Source organism: Hemiscyllium ocellatum, chromosome 9 (genome assembly GCF_020745735.1).
Source record: "Hemiscyllium ocellatum isolate sHemOce1 chromosome 9, sHemOce1.pat.X.cur, whole genome shotgun sequence".
NCBI classification, from domain to species: domain Eukaryota; kingdom Metazoa; phylum Chordata; class Chondrichthyes; order Orectolobiformes; family Hemiscylliidae; genus Hemiscyllium; species Hemiscyllium ocellatum.
The window spans coordinates 108,298,696-108,316,991 of NC_083409.1; the positions used below are offsets into that span (position 1 = coordinate 108,298,696).

Here is an 18,296-nt window from a genome sequence, read left to right on the forward strand (position 1 = left end):
ATTATATATACAATTGAGAGGGACAGGGATGGAGGTCTCAGTGTATTTTCCTGTTTGGTTATTGTTTATCTTCAATCTGCCCAATGTTTCTCCTACAGTTCTCCACTGAGATACACGAGCTGATCCTGTCCATCATCAGCTGGGTGGGAATTGTCATCTCCCTCATCTGCTTGGCCATTTGCATCTTCACTTTCTGCTTCTTCCGGGGTCTCCAGAGCGACCGCAACACCATCCACAAGAACCTCTGCATGAATCTGTTTATAGCAGAATTTATCTTCCTGGTGGGCATCGATAAGGTTGACTATGAGGTAAGGTCCTGGCCTGCACTATTGATTTCCTGGAAGTGCTGTTCTTGGGCAGAATTGACTTTGTCCCGAGATGGATGTGAGTTTAAACACAATTCCACTATCAACCTCCAGTATATCAAACTTGACACGTCGGTGTTTAAATGCTTGTGTTGAGCAGCAACCATTTTTAACGGTGGTATTAAGTACTCAGGAGGATGACGGGGAGTTCATTAATCAAGGCACCTTAAAGATTTGCATACCTTGTCTTTGTGTAAACCATTTAATGGAGATGATAGGCCAGTGTATTCAATGTCAAGCCTAAGACTGCCATTGAAAGGTTATTCATCAAATGTAACATTTACAGCACAGTGCCAGACCATTCAGCCCATCAGATCTATTCTTGGTGTTATGCTCTTCATGAACCTCCTTCCTGCATTTTACTACACTTACCTTTCCATTTCTTTCCCCCTCATCTTCTTACTTTTTCGACTCAGTAGCACAGAACGTGAGTGTTGCAGAAAAGACACCTTTTGTCAAAGATTCTTGCACTCGTTAGGACATTCACAAGAAAGAGTGGTCATGAGTCGAGGTTTTGCCTCGGTGAAAGCACCGATTAGATCATGTCAGACAGTTAACCGACAAACATTGTCGGCTGTTTCAAATTGACTCTGATTTGTCCATGTACAGCCCTGAGCAATGATCCTCAAAGTAGACATCGCCGATTTTGTTGTATTGAAGCAGACCCCAAGAATTTTATTTATTGCAATTAAGTTCCAGAAGCTGTAGGTCCACAAAATGGGATTATTTTATCAGTTTATCTGTGGCTCTGTTCCCAGGTCCAGGTTGCCAGTCTCCACCTGTGCCCCCCAATGTACCGGACTGTTGAACTGCAGGAACCTCCCAATTTGATAGGGTTTTCAACTCTTATTTGTTGATGATTAGTTGGATGTTTTGGTCTTACGAGTACAGTGTCATTGTCTCTGCATTAACATCTTCCTCAGAGCTGCATCCATGCTGTTCAGCTCAATGTACCAATGAAAGCCAGGGTTTGGAGCAAAGCTATTTCTGCTGAATTCCTTGCTGGATTTATTGACCCTCTAGTTTGAGTAGGAAAAGTGAGTACTGCAAATGCTGGGAACCAGAGTCTAGATTAGAGTGGTGCTGGAAAAGCACAGCAGGTCAGGCAGCATCCAAGGAGCAGGAAAATCGCCATTTGAGTGCCTACCTTCTCCACGTATATCCAATAACACGTTCAAACACCGAGACCTTCAAAATGGTAAAAGTCCAGTTGACATGCCTTGTTTCCCTCGGAGAGGTTGCCTCCCTAAAGCTGACACCTCTCGGTCAGTTAGGCATCATGGAAATCCACTTCTGATCGATGCAACACATTGGCTGGCTCACCGAGTCTGCCAATGTAATGCTCTGAATATCTTCATTGACAATATCATTCATACAACCGTTATTACGGGATGGAACAGCCAAGCAAAAGAGCAGCTGATCGCACTGGAAACTAATTAAGGGGAATACATTCTGGAAATTCCCTCAAGGCGTTGAAACTACTCCAGGTGATAAAATTTGCCAAGATTTCTTATTTGGTATGATTCGCTCTTCAAGTTATACAGCGAATCAGCACTCATTTATCCTAGAATTTCTAATGTGGTTTGCTCTTTGTATCTTTCAAACATGTTATCTTCACAAAATGAAAGTTAGAAGACCTAGGGTCTTGGCTGGGATTATTTTTGCAGTTTACCTGTGACTCTCTGTTCCCAGGTCCAGGTTGCCAGTCTCCACCTGTGTCCCCCAATGTACCAGACTGTTGAACTGCAGGAACCTCCCAATTCTACTCACTAAGAAATGGCGCAGATTAAGCTTCATACTGTACCCGGCTGGCTCTTGCCTCATGATCGGGACCCTTTGTGTTTGTCCCAAGTGCTACCTGGGACAAATAAAAGTGTTGGGGGGGCGGGGTGTTGGTGGTGTCGTAGAGTCATAGAAACGTACAGCACAGAAGCAGACCCTTCGGTCCAATTCATCCATGCTGCCCAAATATCCTGACCTATCCATCTCAACCCTTCCTATTCATCCTTTCAGTCCTTGGGAATTTTGAATTGGGGGAAGTGGCAGAATAGTGTTAATGTCACTGGACTGTATTGAGACAGTGTCCCTGGTTAGTGCTTTTCAATGTCCTTACCTGTGGCATCCATCTTCCATGGAAGAATAAAGGCAAAACAGTACACTACTGGTTATTTAACAATGCTTATACTAGATGTACAGCTTGGTTTTCCCTACAGTAGTGATTCGGGTGAAACACATAGATATTACTGAAATCATAGACATGTTACTGTAGTTGTTTGTCTCACTGACATGAGGACAAATGCAAAAGTGCCGAATTTCAAACAGTCACAACAATTTACACTGCATGGGAGGGGTAGGTCGATCTGTTGGCAAGTCAATTCTGATTGGCTGACCCATTGGTCATGGAGGATATGAGCCTCGAATGACTGACTGTGTGGAGTTTGCACATTCACCCCGTGTCTGTGTGGGTTTCCTCCAGGTGCTCCAGTTTCCTCCCACAGTCCAAAGGCGTGCAGGTCGGGTGAATTGGCCATGCTAAATTGCCCATTGTGTTAGGTGCATTAGTCAGAGGGAAATGGGTGTGGATGGGTTACTCTTCAGAGGGTCGGTATGGACTGGTTGGGCCAAAGGGCCTGTTTCCATACTGTAGGGAATCTAATCAAAGTTTTGGCTATCCAAGGTCCTGGGTCATTCAAAATAAGGTGCTCGGCTTTTATTTTCTTTTTTCACAATTGAATCCTTGCTTCTCTATATCACTTCAGGAAGTGGAAACGAACCACGTAACACACCAGTTAAACATAAAAAGTGTCACATCTAAATTTAATCCCAACGCTGCATTATCACCTCAGTCAATATTGGGATGTAGCACATGCATAGCCACAGATTCTTAAACAAGAGCATGTGTGTCTGGAGGCTAATGAACAATCCATCTGTGTAGCAATCTCTCTTGTGCTTTGCATGTTTCATTCTCTTCCTCCTTTTGCCTCTCTCTTTCTCCTCTTTACCCTCTCTCTGTCTGATAGACCCATGGTTGGTGTGCCAATTAATATTCACCTCAAGGGTCTGTCGATGCTGTCAGTCTATGCTGTTTCTCTCTGCACTACTGTGTTAAAGTCCCATTTCCCCAGACTGAAATTTATTCTCTATATTCTCAGGACATCAGAAAGCACTTCTGTTTTTAAAATCAGTGAATTCCTTCCTCTTTCTGAGGCCTCAGGCTCACAAAACTCTTTATTCCTCTGCCTGTCCGCACCCCCTTAAATCCATCACACAGCCATAATTCCCAAATTTGCTTGTTTTTTTTCCATTATTTATTCATAGGATGTGGGTATTGCTGGATAGTCGACCATTGATTGCCCATCCCTAATTGACAAGAGGACAATTGAGAATCAACCACATTGCTGTGGGTTTGGAGTCAGGTGATTTCCTTCACTAAAGGGTATTAATGAACCAGATGGGTTTTTCCAACAATTGGCACCAGTTTCCTGGTCATTGTTCGACTCTGGTCATGGGCGTTTGGAACGTGTTGTCAGCAGAGGTGGTAGAGGCAGGCTTGGTAGATTCATTTAAGATGCGTCTGGATAAGTGCATGAGTAGGTGGGGAGCAGAGGGATACAGATGCTTAGGAATTGACCGACAGGTTTAGACAGCAGATTTGGATCGGCTCAGGCTTGGAGGGCCGAAGGGCCTGTTCGTGGGCTGTAAATTTTCTTTGTTTTTGTTCTTAATGCCAGATCCTTATTGAATTCAGATTCCACCATCTGTCATTTGAACCTAGGTACCCATGTCAATCCTAGGGTCTCTGGATTAATAGTCTACCAGTAATACCACTAGCCTCACCCCATCGTGCCCTCTCAAGTGGCCATAAAAGATATTATGGTAGCTCAGAAGCAGTTCTTTCTTGACTGATTTATCTCATCCAAAATAATCCACATCATTTGAGGCATTATCCCGTTGTCAAGAGCTTTCTGTGCACATTTTACGGCATGTCAAAACTCCTTAATTAACTGTAGTGCTCTTCAAAACCTACGGAAGCCTTGAAATGTACAAGCATGTCCCTCTGCTTGTTTGTTTCTTTTTCCATCCTTCTGTCTTTTCCATTGTCTCTCTCTTTCTTCCTTTCTGACATTTCTTCTATTCCTCTCACAGACGTGTCATAACCCAAACAGCACACAGTGTGAGACCACACCAAAGCCAGGAGCATTACATTGTAGTCAATTTGAATTGAACAGACTGAATAGAAAACTGTTTGAAAGAAAACATCTGACATTATGGAGTATTTTAATGCTTACTCACTCATCAGACTCTCAATAATTGCTGTTCATTTACTTTTCTAATCTCCCACCTCTTCTCATCAAATATTCATATATCTCTTATAATGATTCCGGGGATTGCATAGATTAAATGCATATGCTATCTGCATTATGTTTCTTTAATGTAATTACATCGAAAGGTGATGAATTATTTAAAAAGTGTAAAAATTGTAATTGGGCAAGTGGTGATTAGTCGTTGAGATAAATGTCACTGTGGCCTTTTGAATATCGATGTCATACTATCTACTTTTAAGTGGAGGTGGTGAAAAATGGATGAAGTGAACTGAGTACAATACTTTATTATTTTTTCACTGCAGAAGCAGTCCAGGTCACTGAACCTCTGGTCAGTCAAACACCTTTTGGCATTCCTCTCTGGAAATGGGCAATGAGTAAGCATTAAAATACTCCATAATGTATTTCTGGAGTGTTGCTGTTTTTGAGAAAGCTATGCACCATTGACTGAGGAATAGGTTGGACAGGACTTACAGTAAATCGAGTATCTTTTGATTTGTTACCTTCCCCCGTGGTTTCTGAAGGTATGTCTCTTGTTTCAGATTGCCTGCTCCATATTTGCAGGGGTGCTGCACTTTTTCTTCCTGGCTGCCTTTGCCTGGATGTGCCTGGAAGGTGTTCAGCTCTATCTCATGCTGGTTGAGGTCTTTGAGAGTGAGTACTCCAGGAAGAAGTATTTTTACCTGTGTGGCTACCTCCTTCCAGCAATCATCGTAGGTGTCTCAGCAGCTGTGGACTATAAGAGCTACGGGACAAAGAAAGCGTAAGTAGATCACAGGCAACTTATTGATTCCCCGCTAACTGTTTTGTCATGAATTCAGTCTTAATACACTGAACGGTGGTTACATTATATTGTAACGGTTAAATTTTCTTCAGACATGTAGCCCATTGGACTGAAATCTTCATCGTTCCCATTTATTGAAGTTCATTGTGAAGGAATGCACCTTTAGCTCTTCCTTAATCTTCCTCTGAGCCATATAGGCTGCAGAGCCATGGGTCTATTCATCATTCATGGGATGTTAACACCACTGGCAGGGCCCACATTGATGACCCTTCACTAATATGCTCTGAAAAGGTGGTGGGGCGCTACCTTTTCAAATTGCTGTGGTCCATAGGATGAAGATATACCCACAGTGCTATTCGGGAGGAGTAATCATGAAGTGTAGGCTCCAGCATTCATGGCTAATTCACGATCTTGACATACTCCCAATGTTTTCCCCATATCCTTTGGTGCTTCTAGCCTATAGCAATCCATTTACTTCTTAAATATAATCACTGATTTATCCCCCACAACCCTCTGTTGTAGATGGTTCCATAGCTGATCAATCTCTGAGGGAAGAAATCTCTCCTCATGTCCGTACAAAATGGCCTCTCTGAGCATGTGACTCCTTGTTCTGGACTCACCAGCCAGGGGAAACATCATTTTGGCATCTCATTTGTCTAGCCCGGCCGAATGTTATGTTTCGATGGATCTTCTCTCATTCTTTTAAATTCCAGTAAATACAAGCTCACTCGATCCAAACTCTTCCACCCCAGGAATTAGCCTGGCGAACCGTGGCTTCATCCCTCCAAGTGTATTGTTCTGTGATTAAGAAATGAAATTTGAACACAATACTCCAGGTGTGGCCTCACCACGGCCCTACACAGCTGCAGTGAGACTTCCTTGCTCCTGTACTCAAACCTTCTCACGATGAAAGCCAATATATTGCTTGCTGCACCTGTACACTTGTTTCAGTGATAGGGACACCCAAGTCCCTTGGTACATTAGCCTTTCCCAATTGATCACTGTTGAAATAATCTGCTGGCTTTTGCCCTTGTGGGTGTTAGAGGTGCTTTCAGAGGTGCTTGTGAGTTGCTGGAGTGAAGGTTATGAAGTAATGTTGGTTTTTTCTGAGTTGGCTGGCTTTAGCCACAAAGAGCAGCATTGAACCTGGAATGGGTATGTCAAGGGCTGAGGGATGGGAAGGATCATGGGCCAGGATGTTTTGTCAATAGTTGCTCCTCCCACCGAAAGTAGGTACAAAGTCCTGTGATGCCCTCTTAGGGGCAGATTGATCTCGTTGGCTTATTGATGTTTCTTGCTTGTCACCAGTCACCAGGATTGTCAGAATCCTGGACCACCCCACAGTACAGCTCTGTGGTAGCAGCTTTAGCACACAGACTGCAATGGTTTAAAAATGTAGATCACCACCACTTTCTCACTGGGAATGAAGGGACAGATTTGTACAGTGATTCCACTGTAAATTTGTTTAAACATGGATTTAATATTCATTGCTTGTCTCCTCTCTCTCATTACAGCTGCTGGCTGAGGATTGATAATCATTTCATTTGGAGCTTTCTTGGACCCGTTTGCTTAATCATTTTGGTAAGAAAAGTTGGCAGTTGCCTGTTTTTTTCCAAGTTGCTGTTTTGTTGTCATCCCCAAGTCTCAAAGCCAGGAAATCGGTGTTTCAGGACTTGGCTAACTTGAACAATCTCCTTTGTTAGCTTTGAAGGAAGGGGAACATTCAAGCCCAAAGGAACCCAAGAGACAATCAACTTGAGCTCACCAGTAACCTGATGAGTGATACTTCCATACACTTTCAAACAGATGTCCTGACTTGTACTTCTATTGTGGGCCGTTATGTAATGTATAGGGTCAGCCAGTAAATGAAACAAATGGTTTAAGAAACTGTTTTGAATAAGAGCAATTCCCAAAGTGCACATTTATTTGGGGGTAAATAGATGAAAAGAAGTTTCAGCTTTAATTTTTCTTCTCAAATGAGTTTATAAGTGATAGTGTCCCAGCAACCTCAGTCATCTCAGATGATGAGATCTTTACTTCCATGTGTGGCGGGGCATAGTCACACCTGGGGTTACATAGCATTACAACTGAGGCTGGTTCTGTCTTCATAATGTTCCCTATCGCAGGCTCCAGTGTAACTCTGGGCAGTCTGCTTTCCTCCTCAGATTAGGGTGAAAGATCTTGTGTTGAAAGATTGGCTTTCTCTTCCAAAACACTTATCCTTTTGAGTTGTAAAATTGCAAACCAATATCAGGCCGTAAGAGTAGGAGTAGGTCATTCGGCCCCTCGAGTCTGCTCTGTCATCCAATAGGATCACGGCTGAACCAACGTTCATCACACCCATTTTCCTACCTTTTCCCCTGTAACTCTTGATTCCCTAACTGATCAAGAATCTATCTGTAAGAACTGAAAGAACTGCGCTTGCTGGAAATCAGAAACAAAAACAGAAATTGCTGGAAAATCCCAGCAAGTCTAGCAACCTCTGTGGAGAGAAATCAGTGTTAATGTTTCAGGTCCGGTGCCCCTTCCTCAGATAGATCAGGAATCTATCTAGCTCAGCCTTAAATAGACACAAGGACTCTTCCCCCACAGCTCTCAGTGGCAAGGCGTTCCAAAGACTCACAAGCCTCTAAGGGAAGAAATTCCTCCTTGTCTCAGGGTAAAATTGGCACATCTTAATTCAGAGACTCTGGTCCTAGACTATTCCAGGAGGGGAAACATCCTCGCAGCATTGACCCTGTCAAGCCCCTTAAGAATCCGATAGGTTTCAATGAGATCACTGCTCATTTTTCCTAATTCCAGTGAGTAGAGTCCCAACCTGTTCAGCCTTTACTCAGAAGACAATCCCTCCATAACAGGGATCATCCTCGTGAACCTTCTCTGACCTCCCTCCATTGAAATGATATATTTTGTTAAAATAAGGGGGCCAAAACTGCACACAGTTATAATAGAAAATTACATAAAATGCAGTAAATTCAACCGTTTTCAAAGAAGCATGTTGCATTTGGAACACAATACAATTGACATTTATGAGGTATGTTCGGTGTCACGGAAATCCAGCCCCTCGGTATTCTGTGGCCAAATAAGGTGAGATGAAAACTTTTCTGGTTTGGGAGAAACCTTTTTCTCAAAGAATATACATTATTAGCAATTTTTGAGAAGATGGTATTACCTAATATGGTAACACAATGTCTGAAAACAAACCTTCAAGCTCAGAGAGCTAACTTACAGAATATACATTATTCACTGAATCTGGAAGAATACAATCCAAGGCATTTCAAATTGAATATTACAGAATTTGCAACAGAATTAATCTTTTCACTATACAGCTTGTTTGAATCTGACCTTGCCCTCAGATGTCACAAGAAATTTTGCAGTTTGTTGCAGTTTACTCAGGGGTTCCGAGTTCCTGCACAACATACGTGCACAGATGTTTGTAACATAGAAGCAGACCCTTTGGCCCATCGAGTTTGTGCTGGTCAAAAACCACCACCTATTCAAAACCCAATTTTTAGCCCCATAGTTTTGAATGTCTTGACATCATGATAGCATATCTAAATACCAAATAAATGTTACAAAGGTTCCTGTCTCAGCCATCCTAGAGGCAGTGAGTTCCAGATTCTCATTACCCTTTGGGTGAAAAATACTTTCCTCACATCTCCTACAAACCTCCTGCTCTTCCCTTCCATCTGTACCCCTGGTCAATCATCCCTCTGTCAAGGGGAAATGTTCCTTGCTGTCTACCCTGTTTGTGGCCCTCATTATTTTGTACATCTCAAACATATCCATAAGACATAGGAACAGAATGAGGCCATTTGGCCCATTTATCAACTCTTCAGCTTCAAGGAAAACAACTCCTGTCTGTCTAACCTTTCTTCATAACTATGTCTGAGGCAGTGTTCCCGATCGATCTGCGCTGCACCTTCTCCACTGCCATCATGTCCTTCCTATAATGTGGATAAAAGAACTCCACACTGTTGGAGCCTCGAGCTACATGGATATAGAAACATAGAGAATCTTACGGCACTGTGTACCACCTAAAGAGTGCCTTGGATAGTGAAGGTTGAGGCTTCAATTTATTTCCATCACATGGTTAACCAGGAATCTCTCCCACTCTTACATGCGAGCCGAGAAAACAGTACCAGGAGTACCCCATTCAGACTGCTGCACCAATCAGAATGATCATGGCTGACCGTCCAACTCTCTACTCAGTTCCTGCTTTCTCCTCATACCCTTTGATCCTTTTAGCACTAAGACTACATCTAACTTATTTTTGAAAATGTTTTGACCTCAGTTGCTTTCTGTTGCAGAGAATTCTGCAAACTCACCACTCTGGGTGAAGACATCTTTCCTCGTGTTAGACCTAATTAGCCCTAAAGACATAATAATCTTTAACCTCTGGTTCATCGGGAATGTCTTCCTTGTATTTACTCTATCTGGGTGTGTTGGAATTTCATAAGTTTCACTGGTTGAATATAGTCCTAACCGATCCAATCTCTCTTCATAAATCTTAGCAGGACTTATTCACTAAGGTCTTGAGGGCATGGATATGGCAAACAGGCAAAGTATCTTCTCTGGGGTCAGGGAGTCCAGAACTAGAGGGAATAGGTTGAGGGTGAGAGGGGAAAGATATAGAAGCGACTTACGGGGCAACCTTTTCACACAGAAAGTGGTACTTGTATGGAATGAGCTGCCAGAGGAAGTGGTGGAGGCTAGTACAATTGTAACATTTAAGAAGCATTTGGATGGGTATATGGATAGGGAGGGTTTGGAGGGATATGGGCTGGGTGCTGGCAGGTGAGACTAGATTGGGTTGGGATATCTGGTCAGCATGGAAGGGTAGGACTGAAGGGTCTGCTTCCATGCTGTACATCTCTATGACTCGACGACTCTACCTTTGGTCTGCCATGCCAACCTGAAACCATTTGCCATTGGTGTGTGTTCAATCATGGTGTATCTCTAGCTGTATTTATCTTATGGACACCTCCATCGATACCTTTACCTTTGATACTCAATGTGTTTGGGCACATTATGAACATGGGATGAGGTCATTGGCTAGGCCAGCATTTATTGCTCATCCCACTGGGCAGTTAAGAGTTAACCCCATTACTGTGGGTCTGGAGTCATATGTCAGGTAATGAGGGCAATTATATTCTCTAAACAACATTAGCACACCAGATGGGTTTTTCCTCAACAACTAGTAATGGTCATTATTGATTTATAGTCATTCTTTGAAGCTTAATTCCATACTTGTATTGAACTCAAAATCCATCATCTGCCATGCCAGGATTTGAACCCAGGTCCCCAGAACATACCTGGATCTCTGGATTAATAGTCTAGTGACACTATCACTAAGCCATTACCTCCCCATATGTCCCACACTCATCAAGTCCAGGAGGCGGTCTCAAACTCAGAGCATCTGGCTCAGAGTTGGGGACACTACCCCTTGCACCAAGCAGGTGGCTTAGTGGTATTATTGTTTGACCATTAATCCAGAGACCCAGATACCTGGGTTTGAATTCCGTCATGGCAGATGGTGGAAATTTGAATTCAATAAAAATCTAGAATTAAGAATCTTAATGATGACCAGGAGCCCATTGTCAATTGTTGAGAAGCACCCACCTGGGTCACTAATGTCATTCAGGAAAGGAAGTTGCCATCCTTACCTGGTCTCGTCTACATGTGACTCCAGACCCACCGCAATGTGGTTAACACTTATCTGCCCTCTGGGCAATTAGGGATGGACAATAAATGCTGGCCTGGCCAGTGACACCCTCATCCCATAATGAATAAATAAAAGAACTCTCAGTCAAAGTGGATTACAATGAGTGACTGACTATTATGGAGTATGGTTGCTGTCATTAAGAAACAAGACATCTCTTTAGCTGATGAGCAGGTTCCCACGAGCTATCGTGTCAGATGGCTGTGTTGTTTTGGATGTGTGGATTAAGGGCTGAACCATTGGCCAGAACCTCGGGAGGAACTCTTTTGGACAAAGTTCTGTTATATCCTTTCCACCTAATGTGAAGGGGGAGACAGGATTGGCGTGTAATGTCTGATCTGAAAGACGTATCTGACAGTACAGCACTCCCTCAGTACTGGAGCGGGAGTGTTAACCTAGACAGAATGAACCTTGAACTCTCTATTTCAAGGGGCAAGATCTGCCCATTGAAGCACAGCTGACCTGCAAGCTGTGATCAGGAGCGGCAATCTGACTCTGCTGTCCTTGCATTGTAAACTAGCAGCTAGTAAGGTTAGTGTTACTGGGACCACTGTCTATCAAACTGGAATGTGGTCCAAACACAGCCTTACGGTGAGGTTTTCTTATCCAATCAAAACCCAAAATGTGTAAGTCCCGTTAATGATGAGTGTTTATAGTGGATGGCTTTTGTTGACGTATTCTGACTTTCTGATGTTGACAGTGACCTATTTGAACAGCATGGCTGTGTTTAGTGCAGAATGTCTGCTCTCAACACCAATTGGACAAAGTCCTTATGCTTCTGTCCTGATGCTCACCAGTTCTTGTTTATCCATCACTCACCTGGCATAGACTCAGTTCTAACATTGTCATCCTGAAATTCCAAACACTCCATGACTTCTCTCATCTCTCTCTTCTCACCCTCTCTCCCCTTGTCTCTCTCTCTCTCTCTCTCTCTCTCTCACTCACCATTCAGCTCGACAGTTTCTCGTGACCACTAACTCTGCCATTTTCCTGGCATTCCCAAATCTCTTTGCACTACCATTGTCAGTTGTACCTTCAGACAGCAAATCCGGCAGCTTTGGGCTTTCCTCCACTAACCTTTCCTCCCTCTCTTTCCCCTTTTTCCTCTCTCTTTGTCTAATTGTGTCTCACTCTCTCTCTATCTCCTTCTCCCTCTGTCTCTGCCTCTCTCCTTTTCTCTCTCTCTGTCTGCCTCTCACTCTCCCTGTGTGTGTGTCTCTCTCTCCCTCTCGTCCTTTCTTTGTGTCTTTCTTTCTCTCTGTCTCTGTGTCTCTCTCTCTCTCTCTATCTTACACACTTTCACTCCTGCTTCACTTAAACCTAACTCTTCAGCCAAACCCTAGACCTAGCATCTCATTTTACCTGTCGCTGTGTCAGCTTATTTCTGGTGACACTCCTGCACTGCTCCTTGACTGTGTAAGTATAAAAGCAAATTGTTATTGTCAGCAGATAGTTCTGTGTGACATCGTCCATAAACTTGGTCCCAATATTGGTAATTGCAGGAATGAGCAAAATTAAATTCAGAAAAACTTTGATTCCTGATGAAGGGCTTTTGCCCGAAACGTCGATTTCGCTGCACTTTGGTTGCTGCCTGAACTGTTGTGCTCTTCCAGCACCACTAATCCATAAGCTATTTGGCAATCCAGTCTCGTCGACTGAACTTGTCCACAGCAAGTTCATTCTCCCTTAGATGACATCAGGATCCACTTTCAAATGATTTAATCCCACGGTTCCCGGACACTTGAGAGGGATTCAAATTCTCGGAGTTGGAATGAAGGCAGCACGTAAAAAGGGGAAGGCTAGTGGGACCTCTCCTTCCAATGTTGTTACCCTCTCTGCCTGTTGCCTGGCTGTGAGGCACTTACTGGGGGGTGGGAGTTTGGGGTAAGAATTTGTATATAAAAGAACGGAGCAGAGGGAACAGACCATGTTTATCAGCAGATATCCAGGGGGTTTCAGAAGCGGGAGAAGTCTAGCGAAATGTCTACATTGTACAGTATCATAAGTTATCAATTGTTATGTGATTGTAGTGCTCTTACACAAATATTCATCTGACACACACACGTGCACGCACACACGCAGATATACACACACAAACGTACATGCTCACACAAACACAGGTACACACATACAAACAGATACACACACAAACTGTCATGCCATACAAACAGATGCAAACAGATGTACACACACACACAAACAGATACACAGACACACAAAGATCTGCACACACAGACTGACACACAAGCACAGACAGACACACAATATACACTGACTGACACACAAGCATTTCCTGATGAAGGGCTCTGGCCCGAAACGTCGAATTTCCTATTCCTTGGATGCTGCCTAACCTGCTGTGCTTTAACCAGCAACACATTTTCAGCTCTGATCTCCAGCATCTGCAGACCTCACTTTTTACTCTGACACACAAGCATGGTCACACACAGACACAAACATATACACCAGCACACGTGTACACAGACACACATACACAGACAGTTATACACACACAATCACCTGCACACAGACAAATACACACATAAATGCCCAGACTGACAGACAAGTGTATACAGACACATATAGACGCTAAGAGACAGAGAAAAACTTGCAGAGACTCACACATAAACACATAGACACACAGACAGACGGAGAGAAAAACACAGAGACAGACTTACACATCAACACGGCAATTTATGGGCCCCAGCTATGCCTGCCTCTTTGTTGGCTACGTAGAACAGTCAATCTTCCGTAATTACACCGGCACCACTCCCCAGCTTTTCTTCCGCTACATTGATGACTGCATTGGCGCCACCTCATGCTCCCGCGAGGAGGTTGAGCAATTCATCAACTTCACCAACACATTCCACCCTGACCTTAAATTTACCTGGACCATCTCTGACACCTCCCTCCCCTTCCTGGACCTCTCCATCTCCATTAATGATGACTGACTTGACACTGACATTTTTTACAAACCCACCAACTCCTACAGCTACCTGGATTACACCTCTTCCCACCCTACCTCTTGCAAAAATGCCATCCCGTATTCCCAATTCCTCCAACTCCGACATATCTGCTCCCAGGAGGACCAGTTCCACCACAGAACACACCAGTTGGCCTCCTTCTTTAGAGACCGCAATTTCCCTTCCCACGTGGTTAAAGATGCCCTCCAACATCTCGCGCCTCTGCCCTCAGACCCCACCCCTCCAACCATAACAAGCACAGAACGCCTCTGGTGCTCACCTTTCACCCTACCAACCTTCGCATAAACCAAATCATCCACCGACATTTCCGCCACCTCCAAAAAGACCCCACCACCTGGGATATATTTCCCTCCCCACCCCTTTCCGCCTTCCGCAAAGACTGTTCCCTCCATGACTACCTGGTCAGGTCCAAGCCCCCCTACAACCCACCCTCCCATCCTGGCACCTTCCCCTGCCATCGCAGGAACTGCAAAACCTGCGCCCACACCTCCTCCCTCACCTCCATCCAAGGCCCTAAAGGAGCCTTCCACATCCATCAAAGTTTTACCTGCACATCCACTAATATCATTTATTGCATCCGTTGCTCCCGATGCGGTCTCCTCTACATTGGGGAGACTGGATGCCTCCTAGCAGAGCGCTTTAGGGAACATCTCCGGGACACCCGCACCAATCAACCACACCGCCCCGTGGCCCAACATTTCAACTCCCCCTCCCACTCTGCCGAGGACATGGAGGCCCTGGGCCTCCTTCACCGCCACTCCCTCACCACCAGACACCTGGAGGAAGAACGCCTCATCTTCCACCTCGGAACACTTCAACCCCAGGGCATCAATGTGGACTTCAACAGTTTCCTCATTTCCCCTTCCTCCACCTCACCCTAGTTCCAAACTTCCAGCTCAGCACTGTCCCCATGACTTGTCCTACCTGCCTATCTTCTTTTCCACCTATCCACTCCACCCTCCTCCCTGACCTATCACCTTCACCCCCTCCCCCACTCACCTAATGTACTCCATGCTACTTTGTCCCCACCCCCACCCTCCTCTAGCTTATCTCTCCGCGCTTCAGGCTCACTGCCTTTATTCCTGATGAAGGGCTTTTGCCCGAAACGTCGATTTTGCTGCTCCTCGGATGCTGCCTGAACTGCTGTGCTCTTCCAGCACCACTAATCCAGAATCTGGTTTCCAGCATCTGCAGTCATTGTTTTTACCACAAAGATAGACATGCACAGACAGACAGACAGACAAACAGACAGACACAAATACACATGCACATACGCTGGCTTCCTGCATCTCTCTTCACTGCAGTGCTTGAGACCTGAGCTTTATCATATCTATGAACAAACCAGTGCAGACATAATGAGTGCTGGGCAGCCATTAGTATGCCTGAAATGCTTTAATGAAAGCTTGGATCATGGCACGTCAATAGCTGTACTTATCATTTGGACAGCTCCATCTACACCTTTAATATTTAATTAGGTTCATTCAGAGTTCAACTGTGTGCACATGCTCTCTGAGCCTTTCTCTTCCGAACAATCTCACAGCCCACCGCCCCCAGCGAAGGAGAGGAATGGGCTTCTGTTCAATGGCTAGTAGTGAATACGCTGCAGAATGAAAGCAGACGCTTTCAGTCAGTATCAGACAGCTAGCCTCCAGAGAAGCTGAAGAGAGTTGGGCCATGTTTGGTTCTGCTAGGGGTTATATCCGAGTGGGTTCTGAGGAAGGGTCACTGGATCCAAAATGTTAAACCTGCTGAGTGTCTGTAGCAATCCCTGTTTCTGTTTATGTTAGAATGGTGTTTTGTGGCTTGTATCTCATTGTATCTATATCAGCTCTGCAGGCTCCGTGAGATGAATTTTAAACCACTCTTAAGCCTGTGGTGGATGTGATTTGAGTGGGCAGGTTGATGGTTATAAAATACACTCTACACTCCAGTAATCTGTAGGCTGTAGTTGAACTCTTTAAACTGCTGTAGATTGCAATGCTAACACTTTGCTGTAGCCACTTACCATTTAGTGAAAGGAAAATGATGAGACAATTATTTTATCTGCGTATGCTCTGCCACTCGGTTATTTTCAAGATCTTTGATGGAAGAATGATAGAGAGATGTGGAATTTTGACTCTCGGAATTTTGAATTCTCGCCCTCGACTTTGAATGCTTCCCTTGACCTCACTGCATTTCTGATAAAGGGCTTATGCCTGATCTGTTGACTCTCCTGCTCCTCGGCTACTGCCTGACCTACTGTGCTTTTCCAGCGCCACACATTTCGATTCTGACTCTCCGGCATCTGCAGTCGCCTCTTTCTCCTGCCAGACCTCTGTGTGACCCATTTGCTGGTTATTTGGTGATGTACCTGCGCAGGTTCCGTTCCTGACAAGCCCACATGAGTGATGAAATGCGCCAGCACGGAGCTCATTAAAACAGGATAAAATTCACGGATGCGTGATTTTTGCCTGGGGATGTTGATTTTTGTTGTTACTTATTTTTCGGCACGGATAGGCGAATTTGTCATTTCACAGATACAGAGGATTTACTGTAGTTCCCAGGGTTTTACATTTCCACCCCAACCCTGTCCACTTGTCTCTCTCATTCTCTGTTTTACTCAGAGTAGTAGAGTCATACAGCACAGAAACAGACCCTTCGGTCCAACTAGTCCATGCCAACCATAATCCCAAACTAAACAAGTCACACCTGCTTGCTCCTGGCCCATATTCTCCCAAATCTTTCCTGTTCATGTACTTATGCAAATGTCTTATAAATATTGTAATTGTATCCACATCCACCACTTCCTCATGAAGTTCATTCCACACACGAATCACTCTCTGTGTAAAAAATTGGCCCCTTATGTCTTTTTTAAATGTCCCTCCTCTCACCTTAAAAATGTACCCCCTAGTCTTCTCGAAAACCTGCTTCTTTCACCAAGCTTTGGTCTCCTGTCCTGAGGGAAGTAGTATTCAGAGGGAGGACTGGGTGTCCTCAGTGTGCGTGTGCAAGTGAACACTCTGGTTTGGGATCATGTTTACCTCAGTGTGGAGTGTGGATTGGAAATGGGAAGAGAGAGGTGCCGGAAGTAACAGGATGGGAGTTTCCACGGAAGGTCAGGAGAGCTCCGTTTTAGGGGACGGTCGACCACAGAACTGAGACAGATACGAGTGCAGGATTGTGGGAGTACTGCACCATCAAAGGTGCCAGCTTTAGGGTGAGGCTTCAGTCCTCGTCAAGACAAGAGACAGGAACAACCCTGTGATCCCAATTTGAGGAAGAGTGACTGAGCTTTTCACATTGTCACCATCGCTGAAAATGTGTTGCTGGTTAAAGCGCAGCAGGTCAGGCAGCATCCAAGGAACAGGAAATTCGACGTTTTGGGCATAAGCCCTTCATCAGGAATTCCTGATGAAGGGCTTATGCCCGAAACGTCGAATTTCCTGTTCCTTGGATGCTGCTTGACCTGCTGCGCTTTAACCAGCAACACATTTTCAGCTCTGATCTCCAGCATCTGCAGACCTCAATTTTTACACATTGTCACCATCAACAATTCTCACTCGATCACTGTCACCAAAACAGGCTCTCTCATCGTTATTCCTGCCTATCGGAGCTTACTGTGTACAAACTGGCTGTCCCAATTCCCACATCGTGCATGGCTTTAAATTGCTTTGGAGCATTCAAAGCCTGTGAAAGGTGCTATATAAATGCAGGGATATCAAAGTGACCCAAAGCTTTTTCATTACTTGTGGCAAATGCAGCAGGTTGGGTGCAGTGTTGCAGCAGATATACAGCAGGTTGTGTGCAGCGATGCAGCAGGTTGTGTGCAGTAATGCAGCAGAAATACAGCAGGTTGGGTGCAGTGTTGCAGCAGATATACAGCAGGTTGTGTACAGCGATGCAGCAGGTTGTGTGCAGCAATGCAGCAGATATACAGCAGGTTGTGTGCAGCAATGCAGCAGATATACAGCAGGTTGTGTGCAGTGAGGCTTTTTTGAAGCTGCAAACAAAATAAATTGTTCTTTAATGGATGCAATGGTGTGAAGGTGGACCATCCCTGGACCTTGGACAGATACTCTCTCTCTCTCACACACATACACACACACACACACACTCGCACTCAAATGTGCACACACATGCTTA

At 44.5% G+C, this 18,296-nt stretch overlaps 1 protein-coding gene across 9 annotated transcripts in view; it reads left to right on the top strand.

Moving 5' to 3' along the window:
- The window catches only part of adgrl2a (adhesion G protein-coupled receptor L2a), an 807,643-nt gene that overhangs the window by 729,913 nt on the left and 59,434 nt on the right, over positions 1-18,296 (top strand). For all 9 annotated transcript variants that reach the window (XM_060830637.1, XM_060830636.1, XM_060830643.1 and 6 more), the window contains 3 exons: positions 99-308; positions 5,230-5,450; positions 6,986-7,052. In XM_060830637.1, coding sequence (XP_060686620.1) covers positions 99-308; positions 5,230-5,450; positions 6,986-7,052 — 498 coding nt within the window. The remainder of the gene's footprint in view (positions 1-98; positions 309-5,229; positions 5,451-6,985; positions 7,053-18,296) is intronic.